At 31.6% G+C, this 27,325-nt stretch overlaps 2 protein-coding genes across 3 annotated transcripts; one reads left to right on the plus strand and one right to left on the minus strand.

The window, feature by feature from the left end:
• The first annotated feature begins 5,198 nt into the window (after positions 1-5,198).
• Positions 5,199-10,642, plus strand: LOC137820916 (serine hydroxymethyltransferase 7-like). The gene is made up of 4 exons (XM_068625255.1): positions 5,199-6,473; positions 7,442-7,844; positions 9,652-9,744; positions 10,192-10,642. The coding sequence occupies exons 1-4, from the start codon at positions 5,592-5,594 to the stop codon at positions 10,413-10,415; spliced, it is 1,602 nt and encodes a 533-aa protein (XP_068481356.1). The 5' UTR covers positions 5,199-5,591; the 3' UTR covers positions 10,416-10,642.
• Positions 10,643-11,738: 1,096 nt separating this feature from the next.
• Positions 11,739-13,761, minus strand: LOC137820917 (protein BPS1, chloroplastic-like). Of its 2 annotated transcripts, none has more exons than XM_068625256.1 (3): positions 12,838-13,761; positions 12,502-12,724; positions 11,739-12,469 (listed from the first exon to the last, which is right to left on the minus strand). In XM_068625256.1, the coding sequence occupies exons 1-3, from the start codon at positions 13,192-13,194 to the stop codon at positions 12,117-12,119; spliced, it is 933 nt and encodes a 310-aa protein (XP_068481357.1). In that variant the 5' UTR covers positions 13,195-13,761; the 3' UTR covers positions 11,739-12,116. The 2 variants fall into 2 exon arrangements, with proteins under 2 accessions (XP_068481357.1, XP_068481358.1); XM_068625257.1 differs by having other exon boundaries at positions 11,739-12,420; positions 12,459-12,724.
• Positions 13,762-27,325: the final 13,564 nt, after the last annotated feature.

The following is a 27,325-nucleotide window of genomic DNA, read 5'->3' on the forward strand; positions in this document are numbered from 1 at the left end:
AAATCATTTAATGGGTAAAAAGATTGTCTTTTATTTGTAAAATCTTCACTTTATGAAGTATTTTTTTCTCTTGACAAAGAATGTTTATAACTTATATCCTCTCTTAAATGAGAGTTTTCTTTACAATCTTTTAATAACTTTTTTGTTGTAGTCAAGAGTTGGTGTAATAAAATACTCAGGAAAACTAAATGTGGCTTTTGGTGTTAAAAACTATATGATTTTTATCTTAGGAGAGATAAGAAAGAATAGTCAGGAGCGACTTTGTGTGCTCGGTGTAAGTCAAAAGTGAAAGTAATAATACTCTAATAAATATTTGATTAGAGAAATGCTTTATATGTTAAAATACCTAGCCCAATTTTTGAGTGAACTAGTATAAGATTTCAAGTGTAACATTGCCTAATCTAGTTTTTTTCCAATTTTTTGTTTTTATTTATTATTTAAGATGGTTAAGTTTCTTGCATTATTGAAAATATAACGATAGTCATAAACTAAAAAAAAATGTTATCTCAATCAAACTCATGACCTTGACTTTAATACCAATTATTGCATTGAACACTTATCAGTAGGGAAAAAACTATAGTTGATGGTCAATGCACAAGTCTCTTAACCAAGAAAGAATTGTATAAGTTGAATGCATTCATAAAGGCTCAATCTTGGACTTTTGTATTAGTGTAGAAGATAAGGTCAAAGGTGGAAAAGGGTGTGATCTCACCCAAGGTAGGGGATGCTTTTTCCTGCACCCCCATATGTTCTTTAGGCACTCCATAGTAGATATTAAAAGCCCAAAACCTTAAAATTTTTTACCTCGTTCTTTCTTTGTTCTCTCACCGTGCGACATCCCAATCAGTTTTTCATCCTGTGTTTTTCTTTCTTCTTGACATTATTCATTATCGTTAAGAATGAAAAAAAATAATATATGATTGATATCCCTTGTGTAAAATACACACATATGGATCTTTATTTATAGATGAGAATAATAACATAATCAATACATAATAATAAAATAATATAAACTATGGGTTAAGTCCGTTACATTCAACACCCCCCTCAAGCTGGTGCATATAAATCATATGTACCAAGCTTGTTACAAATATAATAAATTCTAGGCTCTCATAAAGATTTGGTGAAAATATTTGCTAATTGATCATTTGAATTAACAAATTCAGTCTTGATATCTTCGGACACAATATTTTTTCGAATGAAATGACAATCAATCTAATATGTTTGGTCCTTTCATGAAAGACAAGATTTGAGCTAATATGAAGAGCATCCTGATTATCACAACTGAGTGTCATTTGATTGACTTCTCTAAATTGCAATTCTTTGAGTATTTGTTTAAGCCGAATAAGCTCACAAGTAGCTAAAGCCATAACTATATATTCCGCTTCAGCATTAGATCTTGCCACAACACTTTGTTTCTTACTCTTCCAAGAAATTAAATTATTACCAATAGAAACACAATATCTAGAAGTAGATCTTCTATCAGACGGAGATCCTGCCCAATCAGCATCTGAATAACATATAACTCTAGTATGATTATTGTGACCATATAACAAATTTTTTCCAAGAGAACCTTTAATGTATTTCAATATACAAATGACTGCATTCCAATGATCAACACATGGTGAATTAAAGAATTGACTCACCACACTAACAACAAATGAAATATTTGGACAAGTGAATAAAATAGTTCAATTTTCCAACTAATCTTTTGTACTTCTCAGGATCTAAGAAAGGCTTCCTCTGACTAGGTAGGAGATTGACATTAGGATCCATAGGTGTCTCAACAAATTTTGAATTCATTAATCCAATTTTCTCCAAAAGATCCAATGCAGACTTCCTCTAACAAATAACAATACAATTGTTTGATTGGGATACCTCATTCCCTAAGAAATAACTGGGTTTGCCAAGATCTTTGCTTTGGAAGTGTTGACAAAGGTGTTGTTTTACCTGTAAGATGTCATGGTGATCACTGACTGTAAGAACAATGTCATCAATCTATACTATAAGATAGATACACCCAACACTTGAGTGACAATAAAAAACTGAAAGATTTACTTCATTACAAGTCATACCAAAATGTTGGAAAACTTTGCTAAATTTTTCAAACCAAGCCCTGTGAGATTGCTTGAGACCATATAAGGATTTGTGGAGACGACATACCAATCCAGAAGACTCCCCCTGAGCAACAAAGCCGGGAGGTTGCTTTGTATAAATTATTCTTGCAAATCCACATTAAGAAAGACATTTTTGACATCCAATTGATAAAGAGACCATTGTTGAAGAGCAACCATGGCTATGAATAAACGAAATAAAACCATCTTTGCTATTGGAAAAAAAGTATCACCATAGTCTAAACAAAAAATTTGGGTATAACCCTTAGCCACAAGAAGAGCTTTGAGACGATCAATAGTACCATCAGGACCAATTTTAATAGCAAAAATCCACCTGCAACCAACAACAAAATTTCCAGAAGGTAAAGTAACGAGTTTGACGACTAATGGATAATAAGTTAAAGGGAAACCTAGGAACATAAAAAAACATTATCAATAGATAAAGAAGGAAGAAGATGAATAGTACCAACACCATGGGATGAGACTCTAGAGCCATTGGCCATGATAATGGTTGGTAAATAATCGAAGGTAGACAAAGAAGAAGAAAAAAAATTTATTACTAGTAATATGATGAGTGACATCTGAGTCGAGAACCCAAGGACCAAAAGAATTGGAGTGAGTAAGGCCAACATAAGGTGTACTTGAATGTGCAACAAAAGCAGTGGAACCAGAGTTCTGATGATCCTCATACCATTTAAGAAATTCATTAAATTGCAGGTTGACCTGAGATATCAGATGAAGTAAGGTCCATGGTAGAAGGTTGCACAGGAACATTCTTGACAATCGCAACAAATCTAGGAGGATAACCATGTAAGGCATAACATCGATCAATTTTGTGGTCAAGTTTGTCGCAATGGTCATGCTTGTGCGTCCTTTGCCCGACTTGGAAGGGCGAGAACTATCATAACGTTGAAAGATTAAAGCAGAATAGTCATTAATTGGAAGAGGTATATCAGTGATGTGTTTACCTGACACACACAGAAGGGTAGAACAATTAGAAGTATAATTGGGAACAAAAGGAGATCCCAAAATCTGATAACAAACATGAGAATAATCATCAGAAAGGCTAGTAAGCCCAATAACATGTTGCTCTAGTTCTTGAGTAGGAGTGGAGGCAAGAGGTAATAATTCATTAAAATCATGAAAAAGAGCATGTAGTTTACCCAAATATTCATCCATTGTACCATCAAGACGTTTGGGAATAATAATTTCGCTTGTTCCCAAACTTCTAAACTAGTTTCAAAATCACGAAAAATTTGTTTTAAAGATGAGTGAATGGTAGATTTAATAACAATGCATAATCCGATATACATAATTGCATTATGAATTACATAATCCGGTATGTTAATTTGGACTTAGGTTGGAGTTCTGAAAATTCAGAAGATAATTGTTTTTTCTAATGCTTATGGATTATACAATCTGTAGATGCACCAGATTATCCAATCCATAATACACACCTTCACGTATATACAGAGATGAAAATCACAACAATGAAAAGTCACCAATAAACTATCACCTCTAATTGTCACACCACCACAAATGATCGCCAACCACTACCATCATATCCTACCACCGCCACAACCACCGACATTTTCAACACATTCTCCTTGCTCAACAACAAGCAACTTCAACACCATCATCATTGATGGAGGAGGGCCAAGCACAACCTCCCATGAAAGGCTAGACCCCAAGTCAAGAGCGTCTAGACCCAAGCCAAGCATCTAAGACCAAGCGAGGAGCGTCTAAGATCAAGCTAGGAGCGTCTAAGACCAAGCTAGAAGCGTCTAAGACCAAGCTAGGAGCGTCTAAGATCAAGCTAGGAGCGTCTAAGACCAAGTTAGGAGTGTCTAAGATCAAGCTAGGAGCGTCTAAGACCAAGCTAGGAGCGTCTAGGACAAGAAGACTTGGATCAAACTATGAATGGAGAATGACATATTGGTACATGTTCCGTGAAGGCCCATCAAGTGCAACCTAGTTTTAATTGGGGTGTAAATAGCATAGCCATGTGGACAAATGTTTATTTTTCTGTACATTAGAATTAAGGAAGAGTTAACCTTGATTAGCTAAAGGTTTCTAGAAGCCTTCACTAATCAAGTTCGACCATGTGTAAGTTGGAGGGCCATGTGCACCCATGTGCCATGTGCTCCATGTGCCACTTCTTTACATTTCATTTGGCTTACATTTGTGTAGCATTTAGGTCATCAAATCTGGTCCTCTTTAGCCTATAAAAAGAGGAGCCTACACCTTGTATTTTCAAGATTGAATAGAGTATTGTTATGCTGCCAATTTAGTGCCATACATTACTCCTGGCCTAGCTTCTAGGTTTTAATCTTCATTTCACCACCTTCAAAGGGGCTGGCCGAACCTCCCCATTTCCACACTCTTCATGCACCTTCAAGGTCACCACACCTCTCAGGAGGATCTTGTTCATCTCTTCCATTAAACTTCCGCACCATCTTCCACAAACATCCAAGAATAGCTCCTTGAGAATGTCCTCAATCATACCTTCACAACAAATGCCTCTTACTTTTTTTTAGAGAAGGAAACCAAGTAGCTCTTTGAAGGAGGCATTGTAGGCTAACTCCTTTGTTGGAAATAAAATTAAGGAGTTAGAGGAAAAATGTTCCAAGTTGACCATGGATGATCATCTAGGAAGAAACATGTTACATGATTAAATTTTTTAAAAGAAATATATTTTAATGAGTCTCTTTTAAGCACCGGTTGATAGAAGAGAAGCCATAGCAGCCATACATCTTTGAACCATGGTCAACTTGAACATAGCCAAGTTATTAGAATTGTCGCATAAACAGATGTCATTTGCACGGACATTATGATTCTTTAAAGCCAATGGATCGCATTTTATATGACAAAAATATGCTACCCAAAGTCACGAAAATTAAAAAGGTAACTTCCCTCTGCCAGCAGAAAAATAAGAAGAATATTAAATATAATTGGACGACAATCTTGTAAATGGTTGACCACAATCCACAAGAACATCTGAAGTGAACCTAGACCTCATTGCGTCCAGATGTGGAATCACATGGTCCCATAAAACATTGATAGTTTTTGTTACTATTATTAAGTATTGTAATTAAGGTTAATCTAGTATTTATATTTTCCAATTTTATTTTCCACGTTGAATTCCTTCATTGCTCCATCCGCAGCATAACACTCTGCTCTCTCCCTAATCGCATCCAGGTTCATCCACCTTCCCTTCTTTATCTACCTTCCTTTCCTTCTTTCTTCTATTCATTCTCTCACCTCACACGCACCATTTTTTCATCTATCACTCTTTCTCCCAATGCATTCACTTTCTATACCCACACTTTCTTCAGCATTCCCCTGTTTTCTCCCGTCCCCTGTTCCTCTGTTCCCCTGTTCTCCTTGTTCTTGTTATTGTTGCACTAACCCATAACCTCAATTCCCGTCAAAAAGCAAACTTTCCCCTTTCCCATTTTGTGATTTCGGGTTTAACCCATGGAACCGGGTCTCTCTCTCGGGTTGAGCGCGTCGTCAACCGCGGCTCCTCTCAGTGACACCTCTGTTCCGTGGCGGTTCCGACACCTCAAAGAAGAAGAAGAGGAAGAAGACAACGGTGAGACGATTAACTTCATGGACCAGCGGGTGAAGAGGAAGATAGAAGGACATCAACAACCCTGTTTCCCTTCGAAGCGTGTGGCGATGGATTCTTCGGTGGGATGGTGGAACCAGCCTTTGGGAGTGGCGGACCCCCAGATTTTTGAAATCATGGAGAAAGAAAAACGAAGACAGTTCAAGGGAATAGAGTTGATTGCTTCGGAGAACTTCGTGTGCAGGGCAGTGATGGAAGCTTTAGGAAGCCATTTAAGCAATAAATATTCTGAGGGAATGCCTGGGGCCAAGTACTACACAGGAAATCAGTACATTGACGAGATTGAGCTTCTCTGTTGCCAGCGTGCGTTGTTGGCCTTTGACCTTCACCCTAACAATTGGGGTGTTAATGTCCAACCTTATTCTTGTACTTCTGCTAACTTTGCCGTGTACACTGGGATTTTGCATCCCGGGGATAGGATTATGGGTATGGATTCACCCTCTGGGGGGCATTTGAGTCATGGGTATTATACTCATGGGGGTAAGAAGGTTTCTGCTGCTTCTATTTTCTTCGAGACTTTGCCCTATAAGGTTAATCCTCAGAGTGGTTACATAGACTACGATAAGCTTGAGGAGAAAGCAATGGATTTTAGGCCCAAGATACTTATCTGCGGTGGGAGTTCGTACCCCAGGGAATGGGATTATGCGAGGTTCAGGCAGGTTGCTGACAAGTGTGGGGCAGTGTTGATGTGTGACATGGCGCATATCAGTGGTCTTGTGGCGGCTAAGGTGCTTTTTTCTGTCTTTTCTCTTGTTTCAGTTATTATTGATTTCATGATTGTTTACGAATTTTAAAGGTGAGTGGAGTTCTGATTTGGTTTTCTTTGGAGGGTAGAGGTAGTCGTTTTGTATGCTTTAGAACTAGTAAGATAGAGTTGCATGAAATACTTTAGCCGTCTGTTGTCCTCCTCTACTATGAATCAAACTCTTCAGATAGAGTTTCTATCTATACTCCTGTGCTATGGCACGTACAGGAAATGAATTTGACTCCTCTAATGTAAGGATGGCATGTTAGAGAGTATATAGTGCAGTTACAAGTATTAGTAAGAAAATCTACAATGAGATTGTGATTACATACATGCTAAAATATAAAGACTATGATATTGTTAGAATCTCAAATGATGATACTCTTTGTTTGCAGTGCTTTCTCCTTGTTTTAGAGGGAGCTGAATCCACTAGCAATATGATCTAATGGAGTCAAGTATAAAGATTACTTTTTTATTTATAGGCCTGTAGCAACCAGGAGACACCAAAAGCAAAAAATTACCTCTTTTTTTTTTTCCCTATCCCCCGCTGAATATTTTTATGCTTGAAATTCGATTAATTTACCTTTGTGAATGGAAGTTCTACTGGAAATTATGTAATTGTTTTCCTTTTCATTAAGGGCACCGAACTTACCCTTAGCATGTTTGATATGGTAGATTCATGTAACCGACCTCTACCAGTTAGACAAGGCTGTTTTTTTTCATGAATCGCCTCTGTATATGTTCTGGCTGGAAGTTAAATTGCTTGTGTGGACCTCAAAATATGCATCGATTAAAATTGTGTTTCTAATTTGGTTCCATTTGGCTTCATTTAATAATATATTTAATTGAAAAATTGCCATGCGTTTCAACTCTGCTGTAGTTTTGACAGTCCTTTATGTCTTAAATGGTTGTGTCAAATGGTTTTAAGTATATTAACAGTGGGTTTTACAGGAAGTAGCTAGTCCATTTGATTACTGTGATATTGTAACGTCAACTACTCACAAAAGTCTCCGAGGTCCAAGGGGAGGTATCATCTTTTATAGAAGGGGGGCAAAACCGAGGAGGCAAGGTTTTGTTCTTAATCATGGAGACGATAGTAATTATGATTTTGAGGAGAAAATAAACTTTGCTTTGTACCCATCATTACAAGGAGGCCCCCATAATAATCATATTGCTGCTCTTGCCATAGCTTTAAAACAAGTTGCAACTCCTGAGTACAAAGCGTACATGCAGCAGGTGAAGAGAAATGCGCAGTCATTAGCCTCGGCCTTGTTGAGAAGAAATTTCAGATTGGTGACAGGTGGGACCGACAATCATCTTTTGCTATGGGATCTAACAGCACTTGGTTTAATTGGTAATTCACTTCTACCTGTCTTTTTCTTATAAATTATGTTAAAATTGAAACTGAATTTGGAATTATTTTTTTCCCGTTATTAATAATAATTAGTTATTATTTTGGCGTACTGATGTCTGGAGATGGGAAATGATGCTAGTACAGAAGTTGCTTAAATGTTATGATTTTGTCCCTAACAATATCAAATTTGTATGCTTATTTTACTTGAGCTTGTTATGTATTTCTATGCATGTTAATCTTAATTTCAAATTATTATTTTATATAAAATCATAGAAGCCGTATAATCAAATGTTTTTATTTTAGTTATATTTTATTCTTTTTCAATAGAATAAATCACAACAATGTTTTTAGTGTTTAGTTAGAGCACTGCATAGTTTTCAAATTTTGTGATGTATTGACACAGAGCTTGTGTAAAATTATGGACCTCACCGCTTATGTATTGAAACGAAAGCCATATGTTATCCCACTAAGTAAGCATTGTAAAAATAAATGGGGAAATTCTACGATGTAAGCTTCTTTGATTTGGCCTGTTTTCATTTAGCTGCCATGTGGTTTAAACATAGCAGTATCACTCTTCTTCCCTAGAGGATTAATTTGCTAGTGCATAACCCTTAGGTTCTTTCAAAATTTTGAACATGAAACAAAAGTTAAACACAGCCCGCCTTTTATTGTGATTTGTAATGTCTGTTGAGCTGGCCATCAAACTTCATATGTACTTTGTGTAATTGGATTGGATACTTAGTTTCTTCAGTTAGGAGGTATTTTCTAATTTAATCTCCTTAGTTTCTATCACAGTAACTAAGATAGATTGGGATAATATTTAAGACATACGGAAAAGTTAAGGCCAAGAGACTTGATGAACTAATACCTTAAGATGAAAAATATGTTTGAAGAGGGGTTGGCTTGCAAGTTGTACATGGATGATTTAGGAACCGGTTACATTGAAGAGAAGAGAGAATAGAGAAAAGACTGATGCTCATGCATAAGGTTTCTAAATTGGCCAAGGGTTAAAATGGGTGTATTAAAAATTTGTCCCTTTTGAACTTATATGCATGGTTTTTGCTATATCAGTTGCTTTGATAATTAGGCCATGCTTATAATTTTTTTCCTTCTTGGCTTTCTGATCAAGATATTTGGTCAGCCCAAGGCCATGCATAGATTTAACCTCTCTAAAGTGAAGAGATGTGTAAAGAGAGAAAGTAAAGGTGTTTCCACTGTAATTGATCCCATAAACTTAAATTACTTTAAATTAATGGTAGATATACCCATACTTTCTCATTTTACACATTTACTCACTTTAGAAAAGCTAAATTCGCTGTGGACTTGTAGGCTATGTCTTGGATTCTAAATATATTAACTTGAAATTGTGTTTTCTAAATAAATCATGATGGTCAGATTTAGCATAGGTTGCATGAAATTGCTACTTGAATTTAATATGGGATTTTTCTTGCAAATTCAATTGACAAATAATATTAGATGAGAATCATCTGCTATTTATTGAGATGCAAAACGATATTTAAACGTGACTGCTATGTAGGAGAGGATCCATCCCATTAGGGAACAGGGCAAAAGAAAATAATAGAAAAGAAGAAATAGATATTAAGTGTTAACATTTATTGTTTGAATTTGAGTTGTAAATATGCTAATGTATGTATCTGTTTTAACGACTATTTCAATTTTTAAATTCCATTATGCTTGTTCTGTGTACACTACTCATGATTCGAAGACTCCTTTTCCAGTTTTTTACAAATTATATCGTTAAAATTGACATGAATATACTCTTATATAATTTTACTGTCTATTACAGATAGAAACTATGAAAAGGTTTGTGAGGCGTGTCACATCACTCTCAATAAATGTGCCATTTATGGTTCCATTTCTCCTGGAGGAGTGAGAATTGGTGAGTACCTAACGTCTTATAAGTTATTGTATTAGTATAGCGCACTATAATTTCAATCTACTTAGTTTTTCCAGCTGAGTGTTCAATATCACATTTTTGTCATACCATTTGGTTAGCATTTAAGTGTTCATGGTCCATGCTTGTTACTCTGCTTATGACTGTGTTTAGCAGCAAGACTTCCTTAAGAACACTCAATTGTAATAGCTCCTGCTTCCACATATTTAGTAAACAGTCCTTCAAATATTATATTCTCCAGGGAATTGATTGGTAGAATGAAAGAAATGCGTATTTATCATGTCTAGTGTCTACCACTTCCTCATGTGAATCTATCAAGTCACATTTTTGTGTGTACTTCAAGCCCATTTCATTGCTATTGCTGCTAAAACGTATTACTTTTGGGTTTTCTCTATTATGTTTTGTTCTCATGTTGCTTTCATTGGTATTCAGGTACTCCTGCAATGACATCAAGAGGCTGTTTAGAGGAAGATTTTGAGACCATATCTGATTTTCTTCTGAGGGCAGCTCAGATTACCAGCATTGTGCAAAGGGAACATGGGAAATCATGCAAAGATTTTCTCAAGGGTCTTGAGAATAATAAAGATATTTCTGAGCTTAGAAATCGGGTTGAGACATTCAGTTCCCAGTTTGCAATGCCAGGATTCGATACTTGATTTGAAATTGTAGACCTCTATTGCATCGTTATGACGCGTCTTGGCTTACACCATCTTTTGAATTTTCTTTGCATAGTAACCCATAGGTTTTCCCCCTTGTTCTTGTATCTATCAAATTAGTAGTCAGCTTATGTAAATTACGTATGCTAATGGAAGTCATGTCCTCATACCATATTAACAACCTTGAGATTGTAGAAATTGTTCGAGGTTGCTACCTTTTTCTTCAACCACAACTTCTGTGGCTACCCTTCTTTGCTTATAAAGAAACTCCATTAAAGTTAAAAGGAAATACATAAAGATAAATGTTACTATTGCACATGAATTGAAGTGGTCATGAAATTATTTTACCGGCTGTCTTGAATATGTTATTCTATGGTATTCATGTTTATGGAGGGTGACACATAGGTTACATAGGCATATATAGATTAAAAAATGGGAACAGTACGTAATATCCGACCAGCAAAGATTAATGAGAAGCTGTGATTTGAGTGTACAGTAACAACTGTACGTTTAACCAATGCTTTAAACACAAAATCTGCCCGTCTGGCATGAGGCATGCTGGATCATATCCAAGATATATTACTCGTGTTTTGTTTTTTTGTCTGTGTCTTGTGTGTGCACTTTAAATGTTATTTTATTTATTGTTTGGTTTTAAAGCACCATTCATGTGGAACCCTTGTGAGGAGGCAAGGCATGAATTTGCGGCAAGGGACAAAAAGCATGAGATACGGTTAGAAGTGAGAAAGTGACCGCTGCAATTTTTGTAGCATATTAAACACCCCAAAACCCCAAAAAGGGGAGGTTGAAATTTTTTGAAACAGAACAAAATTGTGTGTGAGAGAGAGAGTTGTCAGGCAATGTGGTGAGATGAAGTTTTCATCATCATCACCTCCATTGCTTTCAAAGTGAACCGAATCAGACAAAAGCTTCCCAAGAGCAAAAGAAGCTGCCTTTGACGTTAAAGCAGTCCAGGAATCTCAGAGTGCTTCTTTTCTCTACAGTCCTAAACCTCCCTTTCCATTATTCTTTCAGGACTATAACCCAATGATTAGTCATTTTCCGTGCCAACCAAACTCTTCTTTCAAATTCAATCTTAATAAAGAATAAAAACAATAATAATAATAATAATCAATCAACAAAACCATTTTAAAATTATAAGATACACAATGTCATTGTGCGGTTATCCGTGTCTAACTTTCTCTTTTTTTTTTTTAACTTTTTCTTACCTTGTATTCTTTTGTCTTTTTCCTCCTTGGCTGCCATTAGAAGAGGAATCGAAGTTTCTTTCTTTTCCAAAACAATTCGCTAGCTTATTATCTCCAATGCAAGAAGAATAGTAATTTCATTCATTCATTGATTAACCCATATACGAACCCAGAACTACATTCAATTTGAGAGAACCTTCTTTACATGCTTCTGCGGGGAAGAAAAAGACTTGGCAGTCGCAGCTCATTTTCAACTAGGGTAACTGTGAAAAACAATAGAAAGACCCCAAGTGATAGTAATAATAAAATTATAAAAAAGGGTTAATAAAAAGTACAACAACCCATCAACTATTCCTCTACCTTGTCTTTGTTTCTATTTTCCTTTTTTTTGTTATGTTTTTTGGTTTTTCCTTGCAGGCAAGCAGATACCTAGTGGCTATTTGAATTCCTGAATAGTCTTGGTCCAATTTTGTTTTGTTTCAGTTCACTGACTCAGTTACCTATGACTGCAAAAGTCCAACAACCTCTTCCTCCCTTCAACAATCTCGTCAAAGAAATCATCGAGCTGAGCAACAATGTTGTCTGCACCAGATCTGAGAACCCCAAAACACGCTCTCACATTCTCCACTCTCTCCCTGATGGCAACCTCACTCTCCCACTCCACTCCCTGCGACCCTCTCCTCTCCAACTCCCCCCTCAGCTCCTCCATCGCCACCTTCGACCTCCGAAACTCGTGCAGCAGCATACCCTGCGCGCCCCCCATGTGCCCGATCTCCGCCGCCACCCGCTGCTGCAACCTCACCGTCGACATCATGAACGCCGATCCCAGAAACAAACACCCCTCGTACCCGCCCAGCACGAAATCCGAGGACTCCCCCAACAGTACACCAGCCCGTACAGCAGAATCATGAGCAGCAACGAACTCACGTTCCTCATTGCGTACAGCACCCCTCTGAACCCGTTGAACCCGTTCAGCTTCGACTCGATCGACACCCTCTCCTCGAACCGCAGCGACAGAGGCTGAATCCGCGTCTCCATCAACGCCCTATTCTCCTCCTCCAACCCCACCGCCTCTCTCCGGCACCCCGATATCGCCCTCATAACCTGTTCCAAAAAAAAATTCTCCCGTTAACAAAAGATTGTAATTGCCTTCGAAATGTCGGAAAAAAGAGAGTGGAAATTTAAGAGCAAATGTAAATTGAAAAAGGGGCGCTGACCTGGCGAGAGAGTTGTGGGGTGATGTGGCGGTGGGAATCGAGGGAGGTGGTGATGGTTAGCGCGGCGGAGTAGTAGGTTTCTATGCCGGATATGCCTGACTTGATGACGTGGCAGGCTTCCCAGAGTTTGGAGCTTTCGTCCATGTACTCGTCTAGCCACTTGTCGCCGACGGGAAGGTGGAGTTTTTGGACGAGAAGGGTCAATTGGGTGTGGAAGGATCGAAGGAGAGAGAGTGTTCTTTGGATGAATTGGATTGACATGAAGTTGGTGGTGAGGAAGACTCGGTCTAGATCGTCGATTCCTCGCGTGAGGAACGAGTAAAACCCGTTCACTGAGTTGGTGGAGGAGGGATCCATTTTAAGTTTGGAATTATGAATGAATGGGGAAAGATAAGAAAGAAGTAGAAGAAGAAGAAGAAGAAGAAGAAGAAGAAGTGGAGGGGAGAGGTGGATGTAGAGAAAGGGTTGATATTTAAATTGAAAGAGTGGAAGAAGATGAGGAGAGGCTTAAGAGGAGAATGGAAAAGAATGAGGACCCAAAAAGTGAAAAGAATGGAAGAATGGAATATCTTGGAAGCTCAGGTTTCTAAGGTTGAAAAGGATTGTTGGGAGCAATGATGGGTGTTTCCTGCAGAGGGGAAAGGATGATTGGTAATATGCCATTTTCATTGTTTAATGGACACAACGCAACACACCAGGTAAAAATAAATTAAATCAAATCAAATCAAAATTAAACATCTCTGCAATTTCTAAACAAAAGCAAATAAATATAAACGAGAAAGAGTGAGAGAAGTGAGAAAGATTAGATTAGATGGTTGAATTTGTGTATATAAAATAGTGGCAAAGGGGTTGGAAGTGAGTGAGATTTTGATATTTTATTTGCAAATAGTGAGGAAGATTGAGATTTTGGTGGGTGGGGTGATGCACGGTTTGACTGGATTGACTGAGTTGTTTGTCTAAACACGAGTTTTGCGTTCTATACAGGTCATTTTTGTTTTGAGTGGTGTTTGGCTTGTTCTTTCCTCAATTTCTTCCTCGAGCTATGAAATGTGCTGGGCTCTTGTTATTGAAATTTGGAGTTTTGTTTTTCCTAGACTATATGGTTGTGTTGGTTTTTCCAAAAAGAAGAAGAAGGGGTGGGGTGGAATGATGAGGGTGTTTGTACTTATGTGTTTCGTAATCTTCTTCTTCTACCATACATAAAATCACAAGTATTTCATTACCTTAGTTTTATGACAAAAAACAATGATGCTTCCTCACACTTTCCTTTTAATCCTCTGTCTTCAGTATTATATTTAATTCCAAAGTTGCGTAATCCAAATCTGAACTAGGTAGATAGATATACACACATACATATACATATTGTTGAAGCTATTAGCAAAGTACTGCTACTACTACTACTGGTGCTAAATAATACATATCCATGCCATTGATTGAGTAGGCCTTACTACCCATCAAGCGACAGATATATGGGTATAAAAAAGGAAAAAGATTTGGAGCTGCATAGCTTCATCATTGTTCAGTATTGGCACTGGGTCCCATTGTGTGTGCATCATACCGAATGGGTTTCAATTGATTGATCCTATTTAGTCACTAATTCAACCACACCAAATGCTTCCTTTCCTTTATTCTATTGCCAAAAGTGTATGTAATGTATGCGATTCTCTCTTTTATCTATGTATAAAATACTCTAATTCTTATTTATATCTTTTCATTTTGCTATGGGGGAATGGGGGACCATTACCCACCAATCTAAATTATGCATTGGGTAATGTAACATCTTATTAAATTTGGTTGAGACGAGTGCTCGTGGGTTTTCGGAGAATGGGACATCTTAGAAGCATGTTGGTCTTCAAAGATTTCATTGGAGATAGGTAAAGAAGAGATTGCACAAGAAATAACACTAATATGGACACCCGTCACAACAAACCTAGCTTACCAAAACATGAGGTCGCAAAGGGTGCCCTTTTCATTTTCTTATACATTCTTGTCGGAAATTTTATTTCATCCCTCTTCAACACCTAATCTCAATTAACTTTACCTTATTTCAAAAGGGATGCAAACCAACACAAGCTAAAGTAGAAAAATCTACTTTAAACTTTTCTTTATTCATCAATATATAGTGTAAATTGTATATGTCTACTACTTAATTTTATTGCTGTTCATTTTATTTAAAAGTTTTTTAGTGACTACACCAGACAAACACACTTATATTATAAGTCACACTTGCCTCCAACATCATCGGTTAAATTGGATTTAATTTAGTTACAATTGACTTTCATTTATCTTAAAATTGGTAATTGAAAATTGTTTTGATATTTTAAATTTGTCATCGTCATATATATAAATAACTCTTTGATGCTTACGAGTGATGATGATGAGCAAAATACCTTATAAAAAAATTAATTTCATTTTCTATGATTTCACAACTTTGTATATTACGCCATAAATCACCGCACATTGCTAAAAGTCTCAAAGCTTATTGATTATTTTGATTTACGAATATGAATGAATTTTCCACTCGCAAATTCTCATGTTGCGGCATTCAAATCAACACAATCATACCTAAGAATGGCTAGAACATCCAAAAATCATGTATGCTAGAATCGGAATAATATCAATGTGATAATTTTGTTACAAAATTAACGATGTCAGTATAAAATGGGTGGACATTTTAAACATAAAGCAGTATTTTTTTTATGATAGAAGACGTATTATTCCTATCAATAGATGAGACAATCCTTTAACCATGACATCAACATAAATAAGTGAGTCAATTCTTTAACCATAATTTAGAAAAATTGGAGGGTTCATTTATATTTATATGACAAATAATATTGTCAAACACGCAATAGAATATATGTTCTCTTCAGAAGTTGCACGAGCTCTTGAACAAGAAAAGAAGATCGGAAGGAAAAAAAATCTGAAAAGACTTTGATTGCTTAAACTTAAAGGGAACCCTTTGTCAAATGACATTTGGCCAAATATTAAAAAATGAGCACAAAAATTATTGGGACTCGTTTTTTCTATTTTTATATTTAAGATTCTTGTGGTGAGGCCAAATTTATGTAAATGCTGATGTCATCGTAATTAGAGAACTAGAAATAAAGAGGAATTTTGCATTAAATTGGTTATTTGGAAATAGAGTGATGAGTATTGTTGTATTATAGGGTTGGTAAAATGAAAAGGAAAAGGAAAAGGAAAAGAAAGGAGTGGTAGTAGAGTAATAGGGAGAAGCAGGAAGTGTAATTAAAGGGAAAAATGAAAGAAGGGTTGGATCCATCCTTGTGTGCGAAACAAAAGAAGAGATGAGAATCGAAACAGTGTTTAGTCAAAAGGAGTAGTTGTGGATATAGGATCCCATGGTGGCCAAGGGCTTGTTTCTTCCTCTATGGAAAACCTTCCATTTCCTCAATCAAAATAACTTAAACCAACTACTTTCTTACACTCTACAATTGTTAAAATAAGATTTTCCTTCATTCATCCAAAGAAAAACCAAATCTCTTTCATCCTCATAATCTTTTTTACCTACAAAATCTCACCCAAAAATATTTCATTTCGTTTTTGCTCTTAATGCTCCATGGTCCATACCTTCAAACAATAGAAAATGACATACATCAATAATTGTTTACATGGAGATTTCAGTTGCCAAATTTAGGTTTTTTTTCAATATGGTGTAATTTCATTTAGTGCTTTTTGAAATAAAAAAAATCATTTTAAAATTGAATAAGTGAAGAAATACGACTTCAGATTAGTCTAACATAATAAGTACAATTTCAATTTAACATAAAAATTGAAATAATACATGACAAGTATGACTTGGCCATTTTTTTTTTAAAAAAAAATCCATTCCAAAAAATATCAAATGAAATTACACTATTTAACCAAAGATAGAACACATGCCTCCTCTTCTACTTTTAAAATACTTCATATTGTTACATTCTTCCAAATATTATCAAAATATTTTGTTCATTTTAATTTTAATAGAACTAAAAATGTAATTAATCCTTCAAAATATTCATAAACTACTTTTATTTTCCATTTTTAGGATTTTTTTATTAGGTGGAAACATATATAATGCAACTATTTGAACCACATAGGATGTGGTGTGGCATGGTAACCCTAGTCTTACAGGTTGGTTATCACATTAATTCCCAATTTAAATGAGTTTGGAGGGGACCACTGACACTTTTTTTTCATTCTTCTTTGTCTTAAATTCTGACAAGAGAATTTCTACAAAAGCCCACTTTCGTTTAGGACAAAAAGATATAGCAAAGCAAACCTAAAATGCTTGCAAATTTGTGCTTGTGCATGAGTGTCAACTACATATATAGATAAGCATATCATAATGTGGCTGTTCATTAATATAACTGAGTTTGTGATAAAGTATTCTCTAATTTTTTTCTTTTCATTTTTGTGTAAATGCTTGTTCGTCGCTCTTAGGCTTTGCTTGTTTCCATAGATGTAATGTTCATAAGGAAATAAGTGAGAGAATATCATTGGTTTGGATCCAAGGTTTTGCAGGAAAGAGTAGGAGAGAATATACCTGTGAACAGTAAATATCCTCGCCCCTCAAAATGAACAGATGTAGAGGAAAAACCACATCAGCATTACTATTTACGAATTTACACTCATTCATCTACAAAGGTTTTTAATATTAAAAAACAGTATTTTATTTATTTATATAAGATGTGATTTTTTTCTAATTTTATAGTATATATTTAATATTTAAATAAATTATTTGAAGTTCTCTTTTTATTTAATTTGTTGTTGTGTTTATATTAATATATTTTTTATAATTATTATATTTATGAGTTTGTAATTTATTTGATAATAGTTTTTTATGAAATTATTTTCTATTGTTAATTACGTTATATTTTTTTTAGTATTTTTTTAGTTTTTATTATTAAATGGTTTTTAATAATAAAAAATATTATTTTTTATTTATATAAGATCTATTTTTTTTCTAATTTTATAATGCATGTTTAATATTTTAAGAAATTATTTGAAGTTTTATTTTTATTTAATTTGTTAATTTTTTTCTAATTATAATTTTTAAATTATATATATTTATATTTAATATATATTTATTTTTTAATTTTAATTTTTAAATCTACAAAATATGTGAAAGTTGTTTATTTTTAAACAAAAATAACTCATTTCATTATTAAAAAAATTTAATAGGCATAGATAAATTTGTAAAGTAACATTTAACAATTTAAAAAAATAAATAAAACTCCCTCACAATCATCATATCCCTCACAAACTCCCATAAATTTTCCTCACACATTCACTCTAACATACCTCAATCCAAACAACCTCACTTTCTTCTCACATCTTCACATATTCACTCCCTCAAATCCTCACACATTTACTCTCCAATCCAAACACACACTGTGATTTCGATTTGGACTAATGGGTTAACTACTGTTTATGATACAAATGAATTCCTCAAAAAAGATAGAAATTAACTGCTTAAATTTTAAAAGATTTGAATCCAAGTTGTAAAAATTACATAAATCTAACCTTCCTTTTCAATTAAGATTTAGTTTTTAATTTGTTTAGTTAGCCACAATTTTACATATTTAAGTAGTGCAAGTTACTTCAAGGTCCAAATTACCCCTTTTTTTAAGATTAGTCGGTTTAACTTTAAAATATACTTGATAATAACATTCATTAAATGATTTTAAAAAAAACTTTCTAAAATAAGTTAATAGACCTAAATTTAAAAGTGAGGACAACTATGAAACCACATATGATACCTAATAATTTAATGGAATATATAAAAAGTTTAATTGTATTCATTTAATCTTTAATTATGTACAGAAAGTTTATTAAACGAAAATTAATCGTGGAGATAAAAATAATTAGTTACTATATTAACTAAATTAGTTATCATTTTATAAATAAAAAAATTTTGGTATCTAAATAATTTCTATTATTAATAAAAATTTATAAAGTAGTTTCTGAATTAATATCTAACAATTAGATATCAAAATTTTAGTTACTAAGTAATTTAAATTTTAGATTAGTCTATATTAATCTTTTAAAAACTAATTTAGGATATAAAATATTATTAGCTAAAACCTGGTAGCTAATTTAGGTATTATAAATTACTTTATAAATTTTTATTAATAATAGAAATTATTTTAGATGTCAATAATTTTTTAGTTTATCTAGTTTAGTCAATGTAGTAATTAATTATTTATTGTCTTTTATTGTTATTTAATGTTTTTTTTATAGTGTATACTTATTATGTTTTAACATCAACATCTATAAATTATTCAATTTAATCTATGTATAACACCTATGAACTAATAAATTTTTAATATACGTTGTATAATTTGTATTATTAGATATAAAAGGGTTTCAAATTATAAATAACTTATATATACATATATATATAAATAATTTTTTCTCAAAAATAAGATAATAAATTAGTATATTATTCTTAGTTATTTACATTTCTCAAATTTGCATCTATATTTACTCTTTTACAGAGAATAATCATAATAAATTATCATATAAAAAGGTTATATAAACAAAACAAACTTATATAATTTCATTACAATCATACATATAATAATATATCATACATGAATTTATATAACAAAAGATATTTACTAAAAAAATACTTATTGATTCATTCGTCTTTTAAAATACTCATTAATAAAATAAAAGAATAATAACTTTATCATTTAAATATATACTTAATTTCATGGGTTCATGATAAGTTTAGCATCCAAAACCCAAAACTTGTGACATTCTATATGTTAAATAAACTCTCTTTTAAGTTTTTTCACTATCTAAGGTTATAATCTATGTAATTTTAATAATCAACAAAGTCATGATATCTATTTACATATGTTTCCCTATCTAATAAATAAATTCAATCAATGATTCACATATTCCAAGACTTTTGGTCTCAAATTTCATACATTTAATTCATATTTATTGTTTAAATCAGAATTATTCCATCATAAAAAAATATACTAAAAAGATTAACATTCCACCATTCATCACATTATAACAACTCAAGTATAATAGTGCTAAAATATAACAATTTATTTAAATGTAGAGTTTTTTTTTAATTTATAAACATTTAAAAATGTGTTATTTATATCTAGAGAACATTGTTTTCGCTCAACAAATTAAGTATATGTTAAAATTTGTTCAACTACTTATTCTTTTCACTCAATGAGCGACTTGCTCTCCTAAGGACTTGTTAGTTGTTTAATGAATAAAACTCTCACTAGAAGAAATTACATAATTATCTACGAAATTTTACATGTAGATAAGAATTTGTATATAAATATTCCTTGCTACGAATATTTACATACTGATTTATATATGTATATAAATTTGTATTACCTACTAATTTTTTCATAGACACGTATAAATTATTTTTCACCCAGATTCGTGGAACAAATAAGTGAATAAATGTAGTGTCATGACATGACAATAATTTTGAAGGAATTTATTCATGGGTAAAGAAAACTTTATCCATATGTAAAGTTAATGACAATTTACATATGTATTTTACATACATAAGTAACACAATATTTATTAAGAAATTATTACATACGAATGTAAATTAAATATTTTATTAAAAAATTAAATAGATTTTCATCCTTAAACCATTATTGTCATCAAACCACATCTACACCTCTGATCATCCCTGAAATCTTGTCGTATGTGATAGCCATTACGGTTAGGATAAATTGTGAATTGAAATCACAAATTGAAATCGCAATTTGAAGTGAGAGTCGCAATTTGTACCCCTTTGGGAATCGGAAAGCTAGAAACAAGATTCTAAATGAATCACAATTGATGTCATGTCTGGGTTGGTTAAAAGTCAAATGCGAAACCCTTGCAAAAGTTGCAACCATGAGAAGTGAATCCTAAGTGATAAAGTCCTTCACTTGGCAACATTAATGTGATATATGTATTTCAAAGTGGACTTTAAGCCTAACTCAACCCCATAAAATCGGCACGATAACGGGTGGCACGATAGACCCAACACAAAGACTCGCTAGGATAGGCTCGAAATGGCTCTGATACCATATTACAAAGTGGACTCTAAGCCTAACTCAACCCCATAAAACCGGCTCATGAGGTTGAGGTTTGCACCCACTTATATACAATGAAAGACTCTAATCTCTAGTCGATGTGGGATCTCCAACAATATGTCTTGTGAATATTTATTTATTTATTTTGAAATGTAGTTTGTATAAGGTTATGTATCAATGTTTTTCTATTCAGGAATAAAGTTCACTTCCTTTGTTCTTACTCACTGTTTGGTTTAGATATTTTCCTTTTCCCTTTCCTTTTCTATCATATTTTCCTTTTCTCGATGGGGGAGGATGGGAGGAGCATATATTTTTCACCATTTGAGCAATTGATGTCTTGTCATCTGTCTGATTTCATATGCATACATGATCTTAGTAGTTTTTATACATATTTAACATTTGATATATTGCATTTGCATGACATTCTTTTCATTGATATCAAGTTTGGGAAAACTTTGCAAGAGTTAAATGCCCTTGTTTTCTAGAAACGTTATAACAAAAATTTTGGTGGTTGATATACTAATACGATTGCTAATTTACATTTTAATGGTCCAATTGAAGATCTATGCTTTGACTTTGCATTTCTTGGTTATCTAGAGTGCATCTTGAAACCTGGAGATGAAATTGTATATATTTAGTATGTTTGTTTATCTTGTTTTTTGGTTTAGTTATGAATCTCTATTATAAAAATTTCTTTGAACTTAATGTCTAACTTTCAGGTTGACATCATTAATATAGAGAAGTACATATTCATGGTGGTTGAGGCAAATGTTAAGACTAGAATCATCATGGAAACATTTAGAATAGGGTTCAATCAGGTAATTATTTCTTTTTAAATTTGATTGTGCTCCTTGTTTGAGGATGTTGTGTAAGTTCTTGTAATGTATTTGTTATAACTATGAATAAGAACTTTTTCAATTTCTTTGTTGTCATATCTTTTATTATACATGGTCCATTCTTTTTCCTATTCCTTTTTCTTGTTTCTCCTAAAGAATTTGATTGAAAAGTAAACTTGATTGGTGTTTAATTTTGTATTGAAAATTAATCTTTCAACTTTTAGATTTTTTATGTTTAGATTATTTGGAACATTTGTTTTAGTGAAATTGCTACTTTTATTTATGGGGATCCCAAGTCACAAAGTGAAGTAGTATGATATATTCGGTTGAGTATTAAGTGAAGTAGTCTCAAATGCATGACTACCTTGCAAGTTGCAATTTGTTAGAGCTAATTCAGGTGTTTCTTCTTAATTTTTTATTATATTATGCTGAGTAGTTTCTAAATTTAGAAATGGGACATGCCTATCATATCAAAGGACAAACTTTTGAAATTTAAAAAATGAGAGGTAGAGACTAAAATAAAGATTGAATCTCGTAAATTTAGCTATGTCTATGGTAAAGTATGTGTATTTTCTTGAAGCATATGTATTGGAGATAATGAAAGTAAAAAGCATAGTATATTTCATAGATAATAAGGTAATGCAAGTTAAGTATGGAATGGTTGTATATTTCAACCCACAAGTCTACACACATTTCTTGCACATAATATGGAGTATGTAATACTTTATTAATGCATACAAATAGTTGTATGATAAATATATTATTTTATTTTAATGTTATATATTTCCTTTTAGATTTATTTTGTATTTTCTTTAATATATTTTATTTATTAAATAAATAATAAAATATTATTTTTTAAGTTTTTTCCACTACACTTTAAAAGCAATCCTTATTTTGTATAAAATATTCAATTTTTAATGGAATTTTTTTCTTTATTTTCAATTTTTTAAATTTGTGATGAGTTATAGACATAAGTCTTTTGTGAACTACTTCACCTCAATTAAGGGTTTCTTCAAACAATAAGGAACTGGGTCAATTATTCAATCAATTTATATTGAGCATGTTTCACATCTCTTCTTGTGAAACAAACAGTTTATTTTTATTTTTTTGTGTTTGTTAGGGAAAGATTCCACACGAACTAGATTTTTTTAGGAACATGTCACAAGAGAATTGAACTTTTACAATCTACATATGAGTTTGGTCCAAAAAAGGATGGTCAATCTACAGTGTGACTTGTAATATATTTACTTATGTTTCTTCATAAACATTTTTGTATCCTCTAAACTCGAGGCCAACTCATGTTTGACCAAGTACGTGGAGAAGAGAATACCTCATGATAGTGTCAAAGAAATATAAAGTGTAAGTACTAAGTAATATTAAGTTGTTTTTTGGTGATAAGTTTGTTAGTTATGAGTCACCCTTTTGACGATGATTGTATCGATGATGAGACATCATCTTTGGAAGGTCTAGCGAGATTGGTGAGAATGACGATTTTGTTACTAAAGTCCATGGATTAAGAATTCGCTTTTTTGGTATCTTATGTCTCTTATTTCTTGAATTAGTTTTTCAGTATTTAAACTTATCTAACGAATAAAAGCCTTAAAAATGTGATATGTAGCCCGTTGAATGAAACACATGAATTCACTAGTTTAAAGTCACTACATTGAATCACAACAATTTTAGTTAAAAAAATATCTTTTAAAAATTAAAATTAATTTATATTTAAAATAAAAATTTAAATAAGTTATAAATGATTAAACTCATATATATATATAATTTAATAGAAAAAGTTAATTATTTTTTTCAATGTGATCATTTTCATTATATATATAATAGTTACAGAAAACATTTGTGCACGTTTTCATAATTTACAGAACATCTGAAGTGTGATTAGTGAAAAACATATTTTTAATTTTTATTTTTAAAACTCAAATAAATAAAAAAATTATATAAGGGAAATCAAGTCAACCGATGACAACTATATTTTGATATTATTCACTTGTATTATTTCTCATGCAACCCTTAAACATTCTCAATATTAAGTCAAACGGTCAATTGTTTACATTACTTTGAGATTGGCTCAGCATGTTCTTTTTATAGTTTAAGTTCATTATTTAGATTATGATCGCAGTCCATAACATATAATATGTTTCTAAAAACCAACAATAATTAATTATTTAGAATACAGAACAACATTTACTTTAAACCAGATGAATTGATAAAAAGTAACATATTGATGTTGCGAAAATTAATATTTAGTGACTATTAATTAACATTGATAATCTTTTTGTAATTTCTTCCTATAGTTGGTGTTGAAAAAAGTGCCAACAAAAGGAATTGATGTTATATAAAAAAAGGGTATAAATTAAGTGTACTAAAATATTGATTCTTTCTAAAATGAGCGCAATACTTATAAAATACGATTACAATAGAAGTTTTTAAAATCAATACTAATTAATTAAATTATATTCAAAACAAAATTTTACAAGACAATGATTGAATGGAAATTACCATATAGTTTAACATTACATAATTATAAATTCTCACTCAATATTTTGCAATTAAAAAAAGTTAAAAAAGAAAAGTAATATTAAAAAGTAAACTGTAATTAAGTATAATTCAACCTTATACATTATGAAATGTTTTTATCTTTAATCATCGATCTTTGATCTCAAATACACATTTTCATATCAAAACTAACAACTTAATTTTATAAAATTGACTATAATATCATACTAATAGATAAACTTTAAGTTTAACTTAACTTTATAAAATCAACTTTAAATTTATACTAATTTATATATTATAAAGTATAGTCGATGTGAGATTTGTAATAAATAGGTGAATTATATAATAAAAAAATAAAGCTTAAGCTTGACCATGATATAATGTATTAATAATACTATAAGGTTTGAAAATGAAATTCAATCGGAGAGCTTCTTTTTGCACTCTTGCTAGAAGTTGTTTTCATGATTGTTAATGATTTGTGCTTCTCTTTTCACTTATTTTTGTTTAGTTCTGTCGAAAGAGAAAAGAAAAGCCAAAATTATTACTTGAGGGGGAAATAGATTCAGTAGGCAACTGATAACAGGAGCTTTGCAGCACCATGAAATCATCATCGTCATTGTGATTACTCTTCATCAAGTATTACTACGTTCCTTCAAGTATATCTACAACATAATGTATTATAAACAATCATCTGTTTATAACACAGTCCTTCTTTACACCATTGTTAACTTTGAAGTAAAGTAACATTACAAAACTTCAAAATGTTGCTTTTAGAAAGGAAAACAAATACTTAGTATATTTCTTTTAACCTGGTATCTCCAACTTGGGATTTCACCACATGTTCTATAATATAGAATTGAGATTAAAGTTTTGATAGAGTAAGTAATACATATGTTAAGAAGTGAGCTTTAAACCTAACTCAACCTCATAAAACCAGCTCAATGAGGTGAGGTTTACACTCACTTATATACTATGAAAGACTCTAATCTCTAGTTAATGTGAGATTTCCAACAACATAAGTTAACAGTTAAAAATCTCATTCACTAGATTAAATTATACTGAATAAATAAATGTATATCTTATCTTACAAGTTTATGTTATCAGATTATATTTTTAAAAAAATAATTATATTTAAAAATTTACTTTTATGATATGAGAATTTATTGTAATGATAATTGATATTATAATTATTCCATGTATAATAAAGTCAATTTTATTTATTTCTTATAAGTCCTTATTTTCAAACATATTGTAAATATTTTCATCTATCAAGTTTTTCACTTTCCACAGTACCTTACTTAATAATCTATTTAATGTTAAATCTTTTATATAGATTTAGCCAATTTGCTAACAGGCCAACAATAAAAGAAAAACAATATGAACCAAAATATAAACAATAGAAAAATATTATAATTAGATAAAGTGGAAACAAGTGGGATAGATTTTATAAAAAAATAAGTTTAATTTGCTTATAGGATATTTTTGTTAAAAGTAAGAGAAAATTAGTTTATCATTCCGAAATCATTTACAGAATTCAACATAATTTAATCAAAATACAAATAGAAATCAAAATATTGAAGTTCTCGTCTAATAAACAAAAATTGTTAATATAACAGCATGAAGACCCTTGATGCATTACAAATCAAATTCCCTCTCTGGCACAATTAGTATCAAATAATTTTTAAGTTAAACCTGTTATACAAATTCCCTCTAATGTTTTTTAAAGAAGTTATCTTAGTTAAAATAATCTCATATCACAATATAAATTGTTTATCGTAATTATAAAATATAATTTATATGTTAAAATTTAATAAATATAAATTTTAATGAATAACTTAATTTATATATTCAAAAGGTTTTTTTTTTATAAATTTTGATTTTATAAAAATACTTATATTTTGCATTACACATGCTAAAATGGTAATTTAACAAGTTTCTTTAGAAAAAAAATCAAATATAAGCTTTTTCACAAAATTGTATTACCCTCTTATCTCTGATTTATTTCTCCACCTTAATATCTAATTTTTCTTTAGAATTTACAAAAAATTATTATTATCTAAATATAATATTTGAAATATTTATTTATTATCTATTTTAATCATAGTATGATTATATGTTTGAAAATATTTGTTTGTTACAAATGTGACCTACATAAAACATGTTTTTTTTACATTCTACATGTTAAATATTAGTTTTACTTTAGCTGGAAGAGGGATTTGGATTCCTTGCATTAGGACTTTCAATTGCACAAAATGTAGTCCTTTAATCTTAGTTTACTAATACTTTGTGCAAATCTTCAATTTGGTCTTTCCAAATCATGAAGATAAATAATGAAATATATTTTAAGAAATTAAAATAAAACGATGTAAAATAATAAAGGTAAAATCTTAAATTATAATAAAATTATCACATATATATACTACAAGAAAATCATGAAATAAAAACCCAATTTTTAGAAACCAAAATAATTAGTTGCAATAGTAACTAAATTAGAAACCCTTTTAGAAATTAAAAACAAATTTGGTTTCTAAATTAGTTTTTATTATTATTAAATAGTTTCTAAATTGGTATGTAATTTAATTACCAATTATTTAGTTTCTAAATTTGGTAGCAAACACATTGGTTGCTAATTAAATACCAATTTAAAAACTATTTAACAATAATAGAAACTAATTTAGAAATCAAATTTTGTTTTAGTTTCTAAAATGGTTTCTAATTTAGTTACTATTGCAACTAATTATTTTGGTTTCTAAAAATTTATTTCTATTTCATAATTTCCTTGTAGTGATATATATGTACTTATAAAATAAATAAATAAAACTCTTTAAACGTCTTCTTCCTATAAACTTTATATTGATTTTGGATTAGTTGATTTAAAAAAAATTAATTTGACCTAATACTTAAGTAGTTTACCAAATTTTCAGTTTAATTGATGAGTGTGGGTTTTTTTTAATATGTTATGGGGGCATTAGGTAGCATGATTAAATTTTGACACAAGTACTTGGAATAAGATTCCAATTTTGAAACTTGGAGCCATAAGTGCCACCAAATGTACTTTGAACATTTATTCATTGC

Source organism: Phaseolus vulgaris, chromosome 9 (assembly GCF_000499845.2).
Source record: "Phaseolus vulgaris cultivar G19833 chromosome 9, P. vulgaris v2.0, whole genome shotgun sequence".
Lineage (NCBI taxonomy): Eukaryota > Viridiplantae > Streptophyta > Magnoliopsida > Fabales > Fabaceae > Phaseolus > Phaseolus vulgaris.